The sequence below is a fragment of the Phyllopteryx taeniolatus genome, chromosome 4 (assembly GCF_024500385.1).
Source record: "Phyllopteryx taeniolatus isolate TA_2022b chromosome 4, UOR_Ptae_1.2, whole genome shotgun sequence".
Lineage (NCBI taxonomy): Eukaryota > Metazoa > Chordata > Actinopteri > Syngnathiformes > Syngnathidae > Phyllopteryx > Phyllopteryx taeniolatus.
This window is the reverse complement of record NC_084505.1, coordinates 18,986,249-19,005,608: the sequence shown is the minus strand read 5'-3', so window position 1 is coordinate 19,005,608 and position 19,360 is coordinate 18,986,249. Positions and strand designations below refer to the sequence as shown.

General features: G+C 42.9%; 1 protein-coding gene across 3 annotated transcripts in view; it reads right to left on the bottom strand.

Moving 5' to 3' along the window:
- Positions 1 to 1,001: 1,001 nt before the first annotated feature.
- Positions 1,002 to 19,360, bottom strand: part of LOC133476611 (hexokinase-1-like) — a 55,449-nt gene continuing 37,090 nt past the window's right edge. For all 3 annotated transcript variants that reach the window (XM_061770235.1, XM_061770233.1, XM_061770232.1), the window contains 16 exons: positions 16,439 to 16,587; positions 14,209 to 14,328; positions 13,872 to 13,967; positions 13,696 to 13,795; positions 12,557 to 12,740; positions 11,709 to 11,864; positions 10,822 to 11,055; positions 10,030 to 10,334; positions 9,355 to 9,503; positions 9,140 to 9,259; positions 8,929 to 9,024; positions 7,653 to 7,752; positions 6,789 to 6,972; positions 6,566 to 6,721; positions 4,550 to 4,783; positions 1,002 to 3,155 (listed from right to left, as the gene is read on the bottom strand). In XM_061770235.1, the coding sequence (XP_061626219.1) occupies positions 3,005 to 3,155; positions 4,550 to 4,783; positions 6,566 to 6,721; positions 6,789 to 6,972; positions 7,653 to 7,752; positions 8,929 to 9,024; positions 9,140 to 9,259; positions 9,355 to 9,503; positions 10,030 to 10,334; positions 10,822 to 11,055; positions 11,709 to 11,864; positions 12,557 to 12,740; positions 13,696 to 13,795; positions 13,872 to 13,967; positions 14,209 to 14,328; positions 16,439 to 16,587 (2,534 nt within the window). In that variant the 3' untranslated portion in view covers positions 1,002 to 3,004. The remainder of the gene's footprint in view (positions 3,156 to 4,549; positions 4,784 to 6,565; positions 6,722 to 6,788; positions 6,973 to 7,652; positions 7,753 to 8,928; positions 9,025 to 9,139; positions 9,260 to 9,354; positions 9,504 to 10,029; positions 10,335 to 10,821; positions 11,056 to 11,708; positions 11,865 to 12,556; positions 12,741 to 13,695; positions 13,796 to 13,871; positions 13,968 to 14,208; positions 14,329 to 16,438; positions 16,588 to 19,360) is intronic.

Genomic DNA, 19,360 nt, shown 5'->3' with positions numbered 1-19,360 from the left:
AGAGGGGGTCAGTTAAAGCATTTGTGGAGTTTCACGATTTGCGGTTTATCCCTTGCGAATAGTGGGGGTTCACTGTCATCTTTGCACCTCTAATGTAGCATATTGACATCATATTAAATGTCCAATGCACATTTACATCGTATTCGACGTCTATATACCTTTACGCCACCATATTTGCATTATATGACATATATAGCATGCCCAATATAGCAAAGTTATGTCATACTGTTGTTAATGTTCTGTACACCTGTAATGTAGGCTATTTATAGTTAATGTATGCACCTTATTTACACCATATTTAATGTCTAATGTACCATATTAACATTTTAAAAATGTGCAAAAATCATCCAAAAAAATCATCTGACTTTTGGCGATTTCAAAAGGGGTAATAGTGGCCAATTAATCCGTTGGGCCCTTCTATTAACATCATATTTAATGTTTTTTTTTTTGTATGTGGGCACTCACTTTTTTCACACACTCCGGGCTGCGCTTCAGCGAGCAGAAGGCGCTCGCCTCGTCGCAATGCCCTCGCTCTGCCCCCGGCTGTCATGGTAAGGAAAATCAGACTCGCCATAATCCCAGCAGTTTATGGGTCAGGTTCTACGGTAGCTCACTTGCATGAGACAGGCCCCTTAAAACAAGCTCATTTGAGCGAGACAAGAAATATGTGAAAGTGTTCCGTAATTCTTGATTCTTGAGGATCTTGGTAGTCACTGATGGCGTAGCGGTGCATTCTTCTGACTTCGGTGCAGGCAGCGTGGGTTCAGTTCCCACTGAGTGACGGTGCGAATGTGAGTGCGAGTGGTTGTCTGTGTCTATATGTGCCCTGTGACTGACTGGCGACCAGTTCAGGTTGTAGTCCGCCTTTCCCCCGAAGTCAGCTGGGATAGGCTCCAGCGCCCCGCGACCCTAAACAGGATAAGCGGTATTGAGAATGGATTTGATGGGTGAGAATGGATCTTGGTGCGTGGACTTCATTCTTTAAGAAAGAGACAACAAACTTTGTTCCACAACAAAATAGAATTTAATCGTGAACTGACTTCACTGTGTTCTTCTTCCAAATGAAACAAAATGCATCATGTCTCATATGTCCCTCTTTTGTCTGCGTGTAAGGCATGCAGTCTCCACACAGCTTTAGACATTGAAAGCGTACAGGTCTGACACACACGTACACACTCTTGACACAAAATACACAATAAAGCGCTCGCAGCAGTAGTAGTACTCCACCTCTCCCGGTCAGAGTTGATGCGCGATTCATCACGACAACAAAGCGTAGTTAGTTCACAAATATGTTCTAATCTAAGGCTAACATTTTCCGCTTGCTACTTGGACATGTGACCGATACGGATCAAACCTGCGGTCAGGAGCAGAGTCGGGATTAAGTCACACATGTGCCAGTCTCAAGTCTTAACCTTCAAGTCACAGTCAAGTCACAGGTTATTCTCAGGTCAAGTCGCAGGGACTCAAAAAGGTAGGGATGCAGTATTTGGCTTTGGGGGAAATTTCCGAATGAACCTAAAATGCTTCATCATGTAACCTGACCTTCTGAAAACCTTTGCATGAACATGTCCAGCTTGTCAATGTTTCAGTACTTGTTGCACAACTCGCTGTTCTGAAACAAGGAGCTGGATGGGAAAATTCACAAGAGGTGTTTGATCTACGAATGAACAAATTAACTTCACGGTTCACTTAGAATCGGTCTTTAAACAGTCCTCTTCATCATGCTGTTGACCTTTTGACATCATGAGACCAAGATAACGCCTAATAAATGATCAACAGTACGAGGCGTCTTTGGCCACTGAGCTTCGAGTCACAGAGTGTCATCACCAGGTTGAAACAGAGAGACTGGAAGAGCCACAGAAAGGCATACAAGTGGACGTCTTTGGAAATTGTCATGGCTCAAACACAAGAACAACCGATGGTCACTAGAAAAGCAATATATCTCGCGATGCATTGTGCCAATATGAGAAAAAAGTTGTGGCACGAAAATGTCTTTAATAAAAGTACGGATGGCATAAAGTGCTTCGTTTGTATTAATTTGTAAAGTATACTCATCTTAAAGCAATGTAATTATAACTTATTTGTTCTTTATTTATTACAGAAAGTGATATTATACATTGTATTTATGCAACAGCAATGACGTAATTGATGGTGTAAGAACCGTTTTCCAAAAGAATGTTTTATTTGCGTGAACTGTAGAAAAATCCCTATATCGTGATTAGGGAGTAATCATTCATGCATTCCCTACTCCCTACCCACTATTTGGGGGGTTTTAGTGGACTTTTTAGTGAACTATATATTCCACTATTTCAAAATCAGGGAGTAGGGAAATCCCAACACAGCATGTCTCAAGCCAAGGCAACTCCTGAGTCTTTAACTCCCTAGTCCAAGTCGAGTCTCAAGTCTTTTTGTTTTTCTCAAGTCACAAGTCATGAAAACAGTGACTCGAGTCCAAGTCGCAATGACTCGAGTCCCCAATCTCTGGTGAGTAGCATAGCACGTGATGTGATGGGGAGGAATGGAGCAGCCGTGACTCGGCGGCAAGCACTTGTTGCCCGGCGTTTCGAAAGGTACATTGGGAACGCCGTGGCCCGTTAGGCTCGTGTGCGTGTGTGTGTGTGCGTGTGTATAAAAAGTGCAGGCATTTTCTTGTCTCTCTGGTGTAAAATCCTACCGGATCCAAAAGTGGCCTCAGCTATATAAATAGTCATATATTTGCCTCCATATAAAAATAAAATTAGCAATACACAAATATTACACACCTACGGAGTTTAGACGATGACGAACTACCAAAGAGAATGTTCAAACACAAGAAAGCTGCTGGTGCAGAAAAATAAATATGCAGAGCTTGGGGTGCTTGTTGTGCTCTGCCCTGGCTGCGGGGCGGTGGTCTGGTGGTGGGTGTTTGGACCCCAGAGCCAGAGTCACGGCTGTCGGGGGGTAGGCGGGGTGAATGGTGGCAATGGAGCAGCGGGTGGTTTCTTTCGTACTTTCCAGGAGGACCTCAGTGCTGCTGAGCTTCTTGCTCTCTCTGACGGCAGCCCACCGCCGTGATGAGGGCAGCCCCCTTCCCGCTGCCGTCCTCTGACAGCAGGAAGTTGACGTCGCATTTAGGGGAGAGCTCCTTCACCGTTTGCTGGAAGATCCGTGAGAAACTGCAAGGAGGAGAGGGAGAGGAAACAGGGTGAGAAGGCAGCTCCAGAGATGCAAGCAGTTCCTAATGTGGGTGGCGCACAGAAATGTTTTTTTTTGGGGGGGGGGAGTCTGGAACATTTTAGCAACTGTGTCAACTTCCAAAGCTCAGGTCGAAGGCCTTTAGGCTTAAGTCGATGTTGTGTGCGAAAGATACTGATAAGGAATTGTGGGTTGAAGTTGACCAACAAATATACACTATATACAAATATTGAAAACGAGAAGGTTTTTCAATTCAGCGCATTTCGAGTGGCTGCCACTCTTTTTTGGGGGGGCCGATTTCAAGTTGTCTTTATCCTTGTTTTTTTTCAAAGGTCCCACAATATTTGGTGGCATCAGAGGCGTAACAAACTGTAACGCCTCTGATCCTGATGCTTGGCGTCTGATACTAAGTTGTAAACTCTCAAGTTCACGGGTTGACTTCAACTCCCCGTTCTGTATTGGCACTCAGAAAAAAAGATGGCATATATGGGCTGTGTGAAAGGGGCTACTGGAATGAAATACACTTCTCCCACCCTTCATCACAATTGCGCCAATTTAATGCCACACCAGACGCTGGCGTTGACGTCATCAAATATGCCGACCTCGGTAATATTATGGTGTAACAGAGGCAGGATGTCGTTTGTGTAGGCCCTTTTCACACTGCCAAGATGGCCTCGTCTTCGGCTCTGATACTATGTCATAAGCCGGCAAATTCGTGGGTCGACTTCTATGGGGTGCCGTTTGTAAAGCTGCTCACGCCAAAAATAACAGCAGCATTTTGTCACATCCAGCTTCAAAACATGTTTAAGAAACTGGTGTGAATTTTCGAGACTCACTTTTCTGCACATTTAGAACAATATTGGTCAACTTAATAGTTAAATCCAAATAGCAAACACAGAAAGAAAACGCACATGGATGCGAAGGAGGCCGGATAAAAAAGGAAAGCAAGAAGAGGATCTTCAGTCTTTGCCAGCAGCCGTATCTGCTGCAGACTCTGGGGTCAAGACTGTTAGTTTGGAAGTTTTGCTCTACATTAGTTCAATATTTTGTAAATGAATGAATCAATCATGTGCCCTGCGATTGGCTGGCGACCAGTTCGGGGTGTACCCCGTCTCTCGCCCAGAGTCAGCTCCAGCATGCCCGCGACCCTAGTGAGGATAAGCGGATGGATGGATAGTTAATCAATCAAGGACGCTGAAGCTGTAAACTGACCAAGCGCCAGAGACATTATTGGACTTCAAGGGGATCCTATACTACAATTTATGGGAGAGGAGGAGATTGTGTCAATTGTGTGCGTTTGGGTAGTTGCCCAAGGATTTAAAATTTTTGGGGGTACAATGAGTCAACTCAACTTGCAGCTATGAGGTAGCCTTACTGTGGGTGCAGCTTGTAGAGGGTTCCGTCCACGCCCACGGTCACGTCTAGATGGTCCTGTGTCCGGTTCTCGCGGATCTTGTCCACCACCGCTGCCATGCCGGCCCCACAAATCTGGGCAGCGCGGCGAGACACGGTGCCGCACACCTCCTTCACGATGATACTGTCATCACAGGTGCTGTCCAGCCCCAGCTGCTGCAGGATGGCCCTGACCTGCAGCAGAGCCAGACGATCGCTGCGGAGAAAGGTGGGGTTGAGGGTGAGGGGTAGTGGGGGTGGAGGGAAGACATGACATGTCAAAGGCTTGCCAATAGTTACCGAATCCGTCGCAGCTGTTGCCAGAGGCGAAGGTTTAGGGCTTGAACAGTCTTACCGCCCTCAACTCTTTTCCAGATGCGTTATTCAGTGTTTTTGAATGGTTGCTCCCCTGCTGCTTAGTTACATCGAAGTATGGACCACAGGCCACATACAACCGCTCCATTTTTAAAAAAAAAATTAATCCAGAACACTGAGCATTTATCCAGAGCCCTGACATATTTTTTGCATTAATTTAGCCATTATTAAAATGTATGTATGTATTCTGTTTTATGTACATTTTATACATTTGTCTCATTAAATAATTGATTCATTAATTAATTGTGAATAAAATAATTGCAGAAGGTTTTTTTTTTAATAAAAAAAAAAAAGAACATTTTGGTGTCATTTTCCCAAATGAAGGCCTTAATTATCCTTCAAATTGTCATGGAATCCTGAAATCCGTCATTCAAAAATGGCACCGTAAACAACGTATTTTGGGGGTTTTGGGCATAACCGGGATTCGAATGAGCAGAACCACCATCAAATATTTTTTTGTAGAAGGTATATAAAAACATCACAAAAAATAACAGCCGTGCAACTTTGTGGAGGAAGTTCCTCTACTTTTATTTAAATTCTTGCATCCACATCTAAAGCGTATCATGCACTGAAGGTAAGAAAACATTTAAGAGGATTTGTTTTCAAATCAGTGTACAGCTAGTCTCAGATGTACTGCCAATGCAACATAAATCAGTGAGATTTGATGACAGTGTTCACAGCTTGGCCGTCCCCTGCAAGCTTAGCCGTTTCCGTCTCGGGTTCTGTCGCGTACAGTGTTTCACTAGCCACTAAACTACAGTACAGTACGTCCCGCAAGAGAAAACCACCTGTGTCTATAGTGAGGCCTTGAAAAAAAAAAAAAATCCGAGGACAACACTTTCAGGAACCAAGACCAAGATTTTGAGTTATTGAAACCATATCAAGACCAAAACTTTGAGGGCATGAGACCAAATCAAGACCAAGACTTGAAGGTGCCAGGCTCAAGTCAAGAGGGGATTAGACAAAGTCAAAATTGTTAATGTTAAGGAGCCGATACAATGTCAAGGCCAAAAACCTTGAGGGGTTGAAACCAAGTCAAGGCCAAGACTTCGAGGAACCGAGACCAAGACTTTAAGGAGGCGAGACCAAGTCTAGACCAATGACTTTAAGGACCCAAGACAAATACCTTGAGGAACTGAGACCAAGACTTTGAGGAGCTGAGACCAAATCAAAACCAAGTCAAGGAACAGCTGAGACCAAGTCAAGACCAATAATTTAAAGAGCAAGGGCCCAGTCAAGACCAAGACTTTAAGAAACCGAGACAATGTCAAGGCCAAAAACTTTGAGGGGTTGAAACCAAGTCAAGGCCAAGACTTTAAGGAACCGAGACCAAGACTATGAGGAGTTGAGAACAAATGGAGACCAAGACTTTAAGGAGCCGAGACCAAGTCTAGACCAATGACTTTAAGGACCCAAGACAAATACCTTGAGGAACTGAGACCAAGACTTTGAGGAGCTGAGACCAAATCAAGACCAATAATTGAAAGAGCAAGGGCACAGTCAAGACCAAGACTTTAAGAAACCGAGACAAGTCAAGACCAACAACTTTAAGGACCACAATGTCTGGTTTAAAATCAATAAATTCCAAAGACCGGAAATACTGCAAACTATGGTTATTACTCACCTCTCGATCTGAGACAGGAACTTCGTCTCAAAGATGCCTCTAGTCTTTAGCGTTTCAGAGATTTGTCCCCGGAAAAGGAATCCACGTTTGGTGAGATCAATCAGGATCTGCCTGACAATCTCTCCCAGGTACATGCCGCTGCACATCTTCTCGTATCTGAAGAAGAACTTTGTGAGGAAACGTTGACGTGAAAGTACTCTGAGATACCGAAGAGCGTCCTGACCTTTGTTTGCCTTCGTTGAGCGAGTTCTCGTCCACCGCCTGGTCGTACTGGGTCCTGATGTCATCGAGGCAGCCATTGTCTCCAAACGCCCCCCACTCCATGTTGACACACATTCGACCTTCATTCCCCTCCACGATCTCAATGTTCCTCATCTCCTCCATGTAACAGGCATTGCTGCCCGTCCCTGAGGGAAGACCAAACCACTTGTTACCCAGTGGTGGGAAGTACAAATACTTTGTGACTGTATTTTTCAGGTATCTTGAGTATACATTTTTCTGACAAAATACATACTTTTAAGTACCAACATTTAAAAACAGATACACTACTCACAAAAAGTTTAGGAAATTGGGCTTTGGGGTGAAATTTCAGGATGAACCTAAAATGCACTATTACAGGTGAACTTAATTTGACTTTGAATGCACGTGTCCAACTGTTCAATGTTTTTTGCAGATCTTGCTATTCTCTAATAAGGAGCTGAATGTCAAATATTTGCCAACTAACCTAAAGAAAATACAGCTTTAGAGGTGTATCTTTTCTATTGTTGTCATTAGATAATTGAGTATGTTTTGGTTACTCAGTTAAAAAGTTAATAAAAAAGGGAAAGTATTTAGTGTACAGAGAAGTTTTTTTTTTTGTCTGGTTATGTCAAGGTATCAAAACAGGTATTGTATATAATTGACAGTTAAAATTCATTATTTTGTAATGTACATTTTATACTCAATACTGTTTTACTTCAAAGTACAGGCGTTAAATCGGCACTTCTACTTTTACCAGAGTCATTTTTTAATGATGTCTTCTTCTGCAGTGTATTTTTTGTCACCCGCTGCGTAAGTGTGAGGAGTTTGAAATTCTGCAATGACTTACCTGCAATCAGACCCACTTCGCAGGTAGGTTCCTCATATGCGCATGTCATCATGGTGCCCACTGTGTCATTGACGATTGCGACTACATCCAGCTCAAACTCCTGAGAGAGGAAAAAGATAGAAGTAAAAGACGCTGGTTGGACACCTGAACCATGGAGCACCGTGATCACCTAGTCATTTAACTTCAACCTAAGAAGCATGCGTTAGCTCTAGAGTTTGTGGATATTGTTACTGCACAAAATGATCCAGCTGATCACTTCTTCCCAAAGTTTTAGCTGATGATTCCACGGTTCACACATTCAACCCGAAAAGACCATCTTGACACCGCACAATGCTTGCATACCACACGGAGCACAATTCCCCAGATAGCCACAGGGTGCCGTCGCTGTGGGTGATTCCCAGTTAGAATGACGCCACACTGCAGACTCGTACGTCGGCTGGTGTGTCAGTGTTAGGGCATGCTAGCACAACAGCAGCCACAACCATCGCCGCCCTGGCACTGTGTTACCTGGCACTTAAGCACTAACAGTCACTGAATACTTACTGGCTCCTCCATCTAAAAGGGTAAAACTCCTATTAGACCATGACAAATTATGACATATGTTTACAAACAGTGTGAAGGAACTGTCTTATAGTTCAGTCCAAGGAATCCTGCGGTGAAGATGTGATGTACACGTGGTTGCTAGTAGGGTTTGTGTTTTATTTGGCCGTGACAAGGAACGTTCCACACATAAACATACAAATCAATTTTAAGGATCTACTCAAATGGGAAGTGTGCAGGAGTTAAACTATTAGATGTAAAGGAGGTGCACTCTGGAATGAATGGTACAGTACGATTAAATGCAGTGCATCTTAAAGAACAGTTGAAACCAGTCACAATAATAAGGACGCGTCAGTTGAAGTTCTTTCATCAAGTCTGGTACTTTAGGTGTGGCACTTAAAATCATAAATGGGTGGGGGGGGGTCTTCGATTTATGACGTTCATACCGTGGTAACGTAGCCCAAATTTGTACATCAGCCCCTGTCACGTCCTTTCCACAACCGATGTCCCGCCTCTGATTATACCTTGGGAGCTGGGAAATTACCAAGTTGATTGTGTGTGTCGGTAGTCGGTGCCTGTCGGAAAAGCCGGCTTTGACAGGCAGTGCGAAAGAGGCTAATGTCTTGTTGAGTGCTTGGTTCGAGTATATAGTTCAATATCTCCTAGTTTAGCTCATTGTTGCTTGTTCTACCCCATCGAATGAATGAAATTGAATCTTTCTTCCCAGTTAAATCACCTCTTTCCTCTTGATTGCCTCCCTCAGAAGCTCCACCACATCTTCACCCTCGCAGTCAGTGGCTTTGAAGCCTTTGGTCCAGGTCACAAGTATTCCCTGCCAATCACGGAGCATTGTTAACTCTATGCAAATTAAAGGGTTTGAATCATTTGATATTTGTTAAACTCGTTGATTCAGTTCGGTGTTTGTAAAACATTTCTAGAAAACTTACTGCATCCAGGCTGGTTTGATGGCAAGGGAAGGAAAAGGTGAAACCCAGAGGCAAACGAGCGCTCTTCATTCCCATGTAGTCCAGGAAGTCCGAGATGCAGTGCACAATGTGGTCAAAGAGCTTTTAAAAAAAAAAAAAAAGAGCAGTAAAATGAAATGAATTCTTTCAGAATAATTCAGTTTCCTGGTGCGGAGAAACAGTTGTTAACACATTACCTCCTCTCCTGTGCCCTGCATAACCTCTATGGGAATGGCATAAATTTTGTTGTGCATCTCCACAGACCGCCTCTTCCCACTGCGAATCTTTACTAGAAGCACACGGAAGTTTGTCCCTCCGAGGTCCAGGGCGAGAAAGTCTCCATTCTCTGTATCACAAGGAAACGTTTCCGTCTTCACTCAGTGCATTTTCTTTTCAGTCCTTGATTACGTCGCTTGGAATTTCAAGGGGATATATTATGGAAAAGTGACTTTTTAATGTCTTGTATCTTGTCAATGGAGTGCATGCCAACCCATCAAATCTGAAATGGAACAACTAAGTGAATCTTTCGTGAGCTGCCTATTTCTGAAAATGTGAGGGAACCATTCTGAGTTTTTGAGAATAGTGTTGTCACAATTGTAATTTACACAATCATGCCCCAACATCGGGTTTCTCCACTCATGACTTGCCAGTTAGGCTCAATGAAAATCCAGAGCCATTTTCAGGCAACTCCCCCAAAACAGACAATTTCAGCAAGAGATAGGGTATAAAATGTGGTATGATTCTTGATCTTTGGGGATTTTTGACAAAAGCGCATCAGACATGTTATTAAGACACCTGGACACTGTGCATTCAGTGTCTCCTTTAACATTTAAGTGGTTATTTCCTCTGCCTCTCCCTTGGCTACTAGTCACCTGTTCCATCCGGTGTACTTCGGACGTATGTGGGCAACATTTTGACCGTGGCCTCCTGGTGAGTGTCCTTCTTGAGGCCCCTTTCGATCTCCACTCGCATGCGCTTCTTCACTTCCAGCAGTTGGGCTTTGCTCAGTCGGAACTCGGCCAAGGTCTGCTGGATCTGCCGCGCCTGCTCCGTCAGGCGGTACGCCACCGCGGTCACCATGGCGGCGCCCTTGGCACTCCCGCTCTCTGACAGCAGGAAGCGGACATCCGAATCTGGCACCAAGCGACGTACCATCTTGTGCAGACGGCGGGCGTACCTAGTCACAGATACAGAGTCTTAACTTCGTCTGTCTTTTCTGGAAGACCCCAGGAGCTGTTAAGTCAGTGCTACAAAGCAGTCCTTGAATCAGTTCTGCGGTTCATCCATCACAGTCTGGTTCGGTTCTGCTACATAGAAGAACAAAATCAGACTACAACGAACAGTAAGGACTTCCAAAATTTAATCAGTACCCGTCTACCCACTCTTGAAGGATGCTGCAAGGACTAATAGAGCAGGCAAAGTTCTCTTCATCCCACCCAAAGTGAAGTGAGGAACTTCATTAGTAGTGCTTTTCATCCATCTTGGATGGGGGGGCGTTTATTACTTGCAGATTTTTACTATTCGTGGCATGGCCATAGTGTCTTTTTTTGCTATAGAATGACTCCAACTACTGGGGACAAATTCTTTGTTTGTTTTAACATACTTGGCCAATAATGTTTACTCTGTTTCTGAATGGGACATTAGGCAAGGGTTCTTCTGCTTACTGAGGGTGCATCTTGTAGAGAGAGCCGTCGATGCCCACGGTGGTGCGAAGGCGAGCCACCCCCTTGTTCTCTTTCAGGCGAGAGAGTATGCCGCCCAGGGTGGCGGCGATCAGATTGGCCGAGCGGAACGACACAATGGTGCACACGTGCTGCACGGCCAGGCAGTCTTCATCAGAGGGCTCCACCCCCAGCCTTGTTAGGATTTCCATGCACTTCTTCAGCCCTTCTTTAGTCCTGGTGAAAGAAGCATCAATGACTATGGGGGGGTCATGGCTTGTAAAATCAAGAAATTCCCATTAACTTCTCAGATTTTCATCAAATTTTGGAAATGGAAGGAAAAGACCACAACATAAAGCAATATTTTTCTAAATCCCCCTAATTACAGAGAGAGAGGCCCCAAAACTATTAGGAATATATAAATAATGAGAGATACCGCAACTTTAAAGATTTATATTAAAACTACACCACTTCGGAAGCCGATTGTTTTAAAGCTCTTTCATATCTTACAAATATTGTTGTATTAACTCAAGAATTATTAAAGGTAAGTAAAAAAATCTCTCTCAATACAGTACTGTACTCCCGGATGTAGAGAAGCTTCAGAGCTTCAAAATGTTATAATCAGCTTCTTAAGTGGTATCGTTTCAAAGATATAGATGTTTAAAGTAAAGAGGTGTGTCGACTAAGACGAAAGTTTGTTCACCTACAGTTTCGCCCTATAATTAAGCAGTTTAGAACAAAAAATGTCTTGTGTTCTGGTCTCTTTCTCAACCGCACCTCAAAATTTGAGAAAAATCTGAGAGTTGAAAGGAAAAGTCTTGGCAATTTTGACCCAATAACAAATATTGATCATCGTTGCGTCTATTCTTGCATGAAACCACGTTACTCACTTTTCAATGGCAGAAACATGCTTGGTCTCAATCTTCCCCTTTGTCAGGAGCTCAGGGGTTATGCGTCCTTCAAACAGCAAACCCTCTTTGGCCATCTTGACCAGAATGAGTCGCACCAGTTCCCCCATATACATGCCACTGGCCATCTTCTCAAAACTGAGTGGAAACAAAACACAGCTGGGTGTTCGCAATGATTATTCCTTCATGTCTGTGTGGATTCTCAGTCATCCAAGACATTGTAATTGGCAAAAACTGAAATGGAGGAATTCAAAAGGCTTCTTCAGTTCAAAATCTTAGGTGTGGCGTTCACAAACATACACTAGAGACATAAAATAGGGAACTCCACACTGAAGATTTAGAACCCAAGAAGCCTTTTTGAATAAAGGTGAGAGTCCTCCATTCAACTTTTGTGGATTATTCCTTAATTTTCTCCAAATATGTGGTAGTGGAAGGCACTTAACGTGTGTGCAGTTGTGGTAGTAGTAGTGGCATAATCCAGGGCATAGTAATCTACAAAAAGTTAATTAAGGTAAATGGACTGTTATTAGTTGTTGAAGCCACCTTTAATCCGAAAGGCTTCTTCAGTTCATGTTGTATAGGTCTGGAGTTCCCCACGTCCATCCAGAGACAGTGGAACTTCTCGACCAAGATCTAGAACTGAAGAAGCCTTTTGCACTAATTGAGAAAACCTCTTTAACAACCAAGAGTCAAGTTGCCACGATTCAACTTCTGCAGATTCCTTCATTTCCTTTCCGAAACGTGGCAGTGTAAGACATAAAACATCAACGTAAAAAAAAAAACCAAAACATCTGAATATCTTTCCAGAGTAAACTGAAGTTGACCCTCACAGCTGCTTTCCTGGGTTGATGGACCCCCTGTCGATCTCACGGTCAAACTCCGTACGGAGGTCCTCCAAGGAGCCGTCGTCCCCAAAGGCTCCCCACTCCGTGTTGATGCACATTCGACCTTCATCGCCCTCCACCTGGTCGATGTGACGCATTTCCTCCATGTAGCAGGCATTGGTTCCGGTTCCTGGAAGCAGACAAAGTAGGGAGCATTGTCAGTTGAGCTACAGAACCATAGCCCTCATGATGTCAGGTTGCGGTCATAGTACTTTTAAGTTGTATGGTACAGTATCTATACGCCAACTTCTGATATTGCTGCTGTTGCAGTCTAACGTCCAACTGTGCGGTTGCACATTTAATGAGTTTAACTTTTTAATGTAGTGACTGGCTCACAAACTTTTACTCGAACCAATAAAAATTCACTCCAGACCCAGGATGGATGGATGGATGGATGGATGGCGATGAGAGATGAGCATTGCAAATGACAATCTATTCTCCATTGCCTTTCCCAGATAAATAAAAGTTAAATTAAAAAATGCATATAATGGTAATTAACAACAGCTAACTAGCTAAACCACCTAACTGTCAGCAAACTAGCTAACTTACAATGGTATTAATTAATTAGTTAGCTTGCTAGCAAGCATTCGCTAACTACCTGGCTAGCTGACTACCGGCAAAATAACCACCTAATGGACTTTGATTACAGTTTGTTACCATTTAATATAATTAAAAAAGGTAACATTCGTGACCATTGTAGTTTATTTAGTGACAATCTAATGTTTTATGAATCTTTTCCACAAAAATATCAAATTTATAAGGTCAACTAAGCAGGGCTCGTATCTGTATTCTCCGTGTCAGCATGTATCCAAACAACCAATGAAAACACGTTTCATTTTGTGAAGATTTGGCTGCTTTGCTATGTGCTACTGAATCAGTAATGAAGATAATTGTTACTTTGTTTTAATGGGGGGGGGGAAAAAAGTTTTCTCTCTCCATAAATGTTGCGGAGTATTGCAGATGTTTTTTCCCTCCATCTGATTGTCACATCATGGCTGCATCGCGATATTATCGTTATCGTTGGCAAAGCACAGCAATAATTGGTTCACTAGATTTTGTCAGGTGAACACCAACCCAGATCTTACCAATAATGATGCCCACTTCACAGCGTTGATCGTCAAAGCCGCACGTCATCATGGTTCCCACTGTGTCGTTCACCACCGCCATGATGTCGGCCTCATAGTCCTGACAAACGAATCAAAAAAGTTTAGCTGATAAAAACGAATTTGCCTCGTCTTGGTTTTGGCTCGGTGAGACCTACCCCCCGTTTCTTGATGGCCTTGTTAAGAAGTTTTACAACGTCCATGCCTTCCACACCGCTGGCCTTAAACTTCTTTGTCCATGTCACTAAGACGGCCTGCGAATGAATTGATTTAATCAGTTATGTAGTTAGTCTACAACATAGTTGGGTATGGTCTCCAAACTACGCATTTAGAAGCACGATCTGTCGCTTGCTTGTAGCTAAAATATTTGCCAGGAACACAAATAAATAAAAATAATAATCAACCAAGTCACGAAATGTAAACCGGAAAACCTCTAAACCAGGGCACTCGGAAGTGAAGGTAGCGCTGTATGAAAACATTCACAAACACGTTTACCTCATCCAGTTTGGTTTGGGCGCAGGGAAATGAGAAGGTGAATCCGACGGGAAGCTTTTTGTCCTTAATCTTTTGTTTCTCCATGAAGTCGCCGAGGCAATCTGCCACGTGGTCAAAGAGCTATAACACAGCATGGGAAAAACACTGAAACATGATATGTGGTTCATTGTTTCCCCTCACCTTTCTTATTTTGTCAACTTTAGGTTAGTCCTAGCGTTTTGTCCTAAAGTTTTCAGACCTCTGAAATGACGTGTTCCTTACCCAATGTAGTTCAACGGCAAACAGGTGCTGAAATCTTCACCTACAGTTACGATATGTGACTAACGCACTTTGCTGTGAAAGCAAGCGTGCTGTTTATTAACTCACTTGTGCATCATGTTACATTTTAGACACAGCTGCCGTTTCATGAAAGCGCATCTGTCTCTGCTGGCCGCCACCAGCCAATGGCAGCACCCCCCCCCCCCCCAGCTGCCGCCTGTGTTTGGGTGATCGCATTACCACGCAACTACCAGCTGTTGTTCGCGAGTTCACCAGAAGTCATTGCGGGATCTGACCTCACACTACGTGGAACTCGATTCTGCTTTTGATGAGAATGCAGCTGGAGTTTCTTTAGAGTACCTCAATGTCTGCTTCACTGATGGCTTTGTGGTACACAAGGCAGTCGCTGTGCGTCTATGTGCCTTGCGATTGGATGATGACTAATCCAGGGTGTAGTCAGCCTTTCACCCACAGTAAGATGAACTGGATGCGTGGCAGAAAATGGATTTGTCTGTGTAGAATGCTCTGTCCAAGTTGAATGCACAATCGTGGTGAAAATCATCTGTTGTAGCTCAAAAACAGCGGCGGTACAGAATACGGTAGATCAAAGATGTAACGGTCGTACGACCAAAGACAAGCTGCAATGGATATTGAACTGTGTCAGAAATCATCTCACAGTGTTGTCTATGATTGGTACCAAATAGCCAACCAATAGGAAGAGACACCATGCACTGACATAGTCACCACCATTATATCAATGGCTAATACAAACAAGCTGGTGAAGAAATGGAGGTGGGCAATTTTTTATGTGGGACTGGTTGATGCGTTAATATCATGACTAACCTCCAAGTCAGACATGACATCCCAAGTTCTTTTCTTATCCGCGTTTGATCTATTTTCTCGTCAATTGAAATAAACAACACTACGGCATGTTTCGCTGTGACAACAACCACACACACACACACAGCAGGCACACACCGATGCCTGAAATTCACTCCACCCATTAGGTGAATATTCGGGAAGTTAATGATCTAAGGGTATCTTTCCTACGTCTTAGAAGTCTGCGATCACATGCAATTTTGAGGTTACGAATGACACGCGATGTAAGAATACTACTTTTCAGTTCAGTTCAGTTTTACATAAATGGCCTACAAGTGGTTTTTACATACAAATATTTACTTTAATGGTGACCTTACTACTGTGTCAGCGGACGTTAATGAGAGACTATGGCGTGTTCTGAGTTACACGTAACTATTCCAGTTACATTGCCACCATAAAAAATGGACCTCTGTCATGAACTGAAGACCCTCTGTTGTTGGCTAAAAACAGTTCCATTTGTTTTCACGCAATTTAAAATCCAAGTAAATCAAACCTCAAGAGATTGCAGTCTTCTCACATTGATTGCAAAAATGTAGACAGGAAGGTTTGTTGTAGAGAATGCTGGAACAGCACTAATATAAACATGAGACTCAGAAGCTAATCACATACATGCTAAACCTAACAACTGTCAAGGAAGTCAGTGGGCCTATTGCCAGTTGGATCGCTTTCTGAAATCAACCAAACCACACCAAAGTTCGTTTGGGATCGTACCGACCCCCCCCCCCCCCCCACCCCCCCTATTTTAGACTGGTGGATTTTGTCTGCTCCCAAGTTCATTCACTGTGTTTGCAGCTGGCCAACCAAAATAAAACTCAATTGAAACTCTGTCGAAGTACCCTTTCCAACCATGTACATGCTAAACCGGACAAATGTCAGCTGAGTCGATGATCTCATCTGTTTACATGCCACCTGTAGTTTCAGGGATCTATTGCCAGTAGAATCAGTTTCTCAACCAAACCACGCTGAAGTGTGTTTGGAATTGTCCCGATCATTGGATTAAAATGTTGTTGAAGCACCCTTATTTACTGACACCCGAGTATGTTTCTGTAAATGATCCACGACTCTGTATTAATTAATAAACCATTGAGTTTACCTGAGTCCCACTCCCGTGAATGATGTCGTCGGGGGTCTCGTAGACCTGGCTCTCCATTTGGACCGGTTGTTTTTTATCCTGGGTCACCTTGACTCGCAGGATCCGAAAGTTTGATCCCCCGAGGTCCAGAGCGATGAAATCCCCCTTTTCTGTCAAAACACGTTTAAGGTTGAACAGCTAACATGCAAACACTGGTAACCAAAGTGTTTGTTTTTGGGTGGTTTGAAGAAGTTCGAATAGACACTTTCACACATCTATTCATATTAAGACGTAAATGATCAAAGTTTAGAACAAGAAACCGTATCAAAACACATTCACTATTTCCCTGTTCACACTTTAGTCGGACGTAGTATCTGTTAAATGTTTGTCAACCGTTTGTCAACTCTGCCCTTTGCGCGTCCCCTCATGCCGCTGCGACCTAAGGCTATTTTTAACACCATCGTCAGGTGGTCTCGGCTGGCCAGGACAAGGAAACGAGTAACGGTGGTGTTTGTTTGCTGCCTGTCTGTTAAAACCTTGTCTGAAACGAAAAGAATACATCAATGTAGATGTGTTTACGACAAGATAAATATATAGGGCTTATCGTGTATTAACTTTAAACTGGGTTTTGTAATCGCTGTCGTTCTAGCTTTGTGTTCATTCATAACAAGTTGAAAATGAAAGCATCATCTGCACACAAAATATTTGGTCAAGGTCTGCTCTTGTTGACTTATTAGAGTTTCCTGTTTTATAGCATGTCGTCAAACTTGGCTGCAATGCACCAGCGACTCGTAATGACAAAACCACAAACCTTTGGCAATTTAGAGTCATCCAATACGTCTAGTGTACTGTATGTGGTTTCCAATCTTTGGAGGACCACTGGAAAATGTCCAAAGTGATTAAAAAAATGGCACTTCAAACCAAAACGGCAGATTTCCTGTATATTTTCAGGCATGGCTTTTTGAGACTTTTTGGGTGAGTCTACTCATGAAAAACACATCTACCAATTTTCATGTTGTTCAGTAAAACTGGTTTCAGGGCTTGAATTTTCAAACCAATCACAATTGTTATTGGAGTTTTATGTTATATGGCGTTTGTGTTTGAGTATGCCTGAAAGTGAACATATGGTAATGTGTGGTTCAAAACAAAATGGCCTACTTCCTGTGTCTTTTAGGGCATGGCATTTTGAGACTTTTTTCGTGGGTTTACTAGGGATAAACACGTCTGCCAAATTTCATGTTGCTAAGTAAGCAGTTCCCCCCCCCCCCCCCTATATTGAAACATAGTCTCCATATTCAAAATGTGCAGAATGTTACAGTAATATTCAATAGCTATTTTTTAATTCCTAAAAATTCTGTCTTTTTTTTCTTGAAATAGAGGGCCCCGAAATCAAATTTTGTTTGTGGCCTCCAGAAATTGTTTGTTTGATCGAGGTGCAGGTGCACAGTCACGTTTGGGACCGCCGGTGTCCCATCTGCCCCCAAGAATGTGCTGAAACATCAACATCTTTTGTTTATTGGCCAGCCCGATACATCGGAAAGCACGCTAGCGGCCTTAACTTCTGACCTCACTGCTGCTTGCTTCAAGTTTTCCAGTTGTGTTCTGTTGACACTATAAGACAAGTCAAGTCTCATAGCACTCAACTCTGCTAAGCTTTGAACTCGGGGGGTGTGCAGTATATATGGTAGACCAGGGGTGTCAAACTCATTTTAGCCTACGGGCCAATTTCTTAAATGGGCCCGACCAGTATATTTGTGGCTTAATAAGCTATAATAACAAATATTTAAAATATTTCACATTGTTTTGGTGCAAATAATTAAAAGTACATTTTGAAAATATTCACATTTATTATTGTTGAAAATGTTGCAAATCATATGCACAATCTGAAATTTCTTAATAAAAACGATTGCAATTTCAACCGTATTATGAATCCGTTTTTTTTATTATTTTCACATTCGCAATTTACAGATTGAAGTGGGTTCAGCCTTCCCCACCAATATTCATAAACAAACACTTTGAGGAACTTTAGTGTGTTTAATATTGCGTAATGTTAACCCAATATGCAATTATGTCTTGAATACATTTTTATACGGCTTTTGTCTGCTATAATGAGTTTGAAAAAGCTGTAGAAATGGCATCGCTGCCAACATGGAAGTACATACAGTATGAGTTCATTATTAACACGTTAAAACAGTGTAAAACAAATAAATGTGAGCAATATTTGACAGAAACTACCTACTACTTACCAAAAGAAATCACATTTCAAAAAGAAAATAGTCACTTTATTTTCATTTGAAAACATTTTCTGGGTTCCGCGGCAAACGATGCACCCGGACACCTAGTCCGGGATGAATGGAACAGCTGACAGCCCACAACAAAACATTTGGACAAAAATCCACTTAAAAAGGCAAAAACTGGGACAAAGCCAGCACAGTCAACTGCACGTCTACGGGGAAACGGAGACGCTGTGTAACAAAACGGTGCCCATAAGCCATGCGATGCCGATTTAACAAATGACAGCGCAGTGCAGTGAATTCAGTGGACAGACAGACTTTCTACAATGTAGCTAAGGGGTTTTCAGTGCGCCCTCCAGTGGATAAAACTGGCAACAACTTACTTTTATTGAAAAATACCAGTGAACGTGTTCTCTATCCCCGCAGGCCGGATGGGAGCCCCTAACAGGCCGGTTCTGGCCCGTGCGCCGTATGTTTGACACCCCTGCGGTAGGTGGTATAAATTTGGCCTACGGTGTAGATTTGGACTCTACAGTTGTCTTCAACAGAATATAAACATTTGACAGGGGACGAGTATGTTTATTGTCTATGCAAATTCAATTCGTCTGCTTTGGGTCTGGGAAGTGATCCAAGCAAATACAATTTGTAACATATAAAAGCTATCATGTATAGAGACATTTCAGAGCTATGTGGCTCCGAAGTTCGTCTG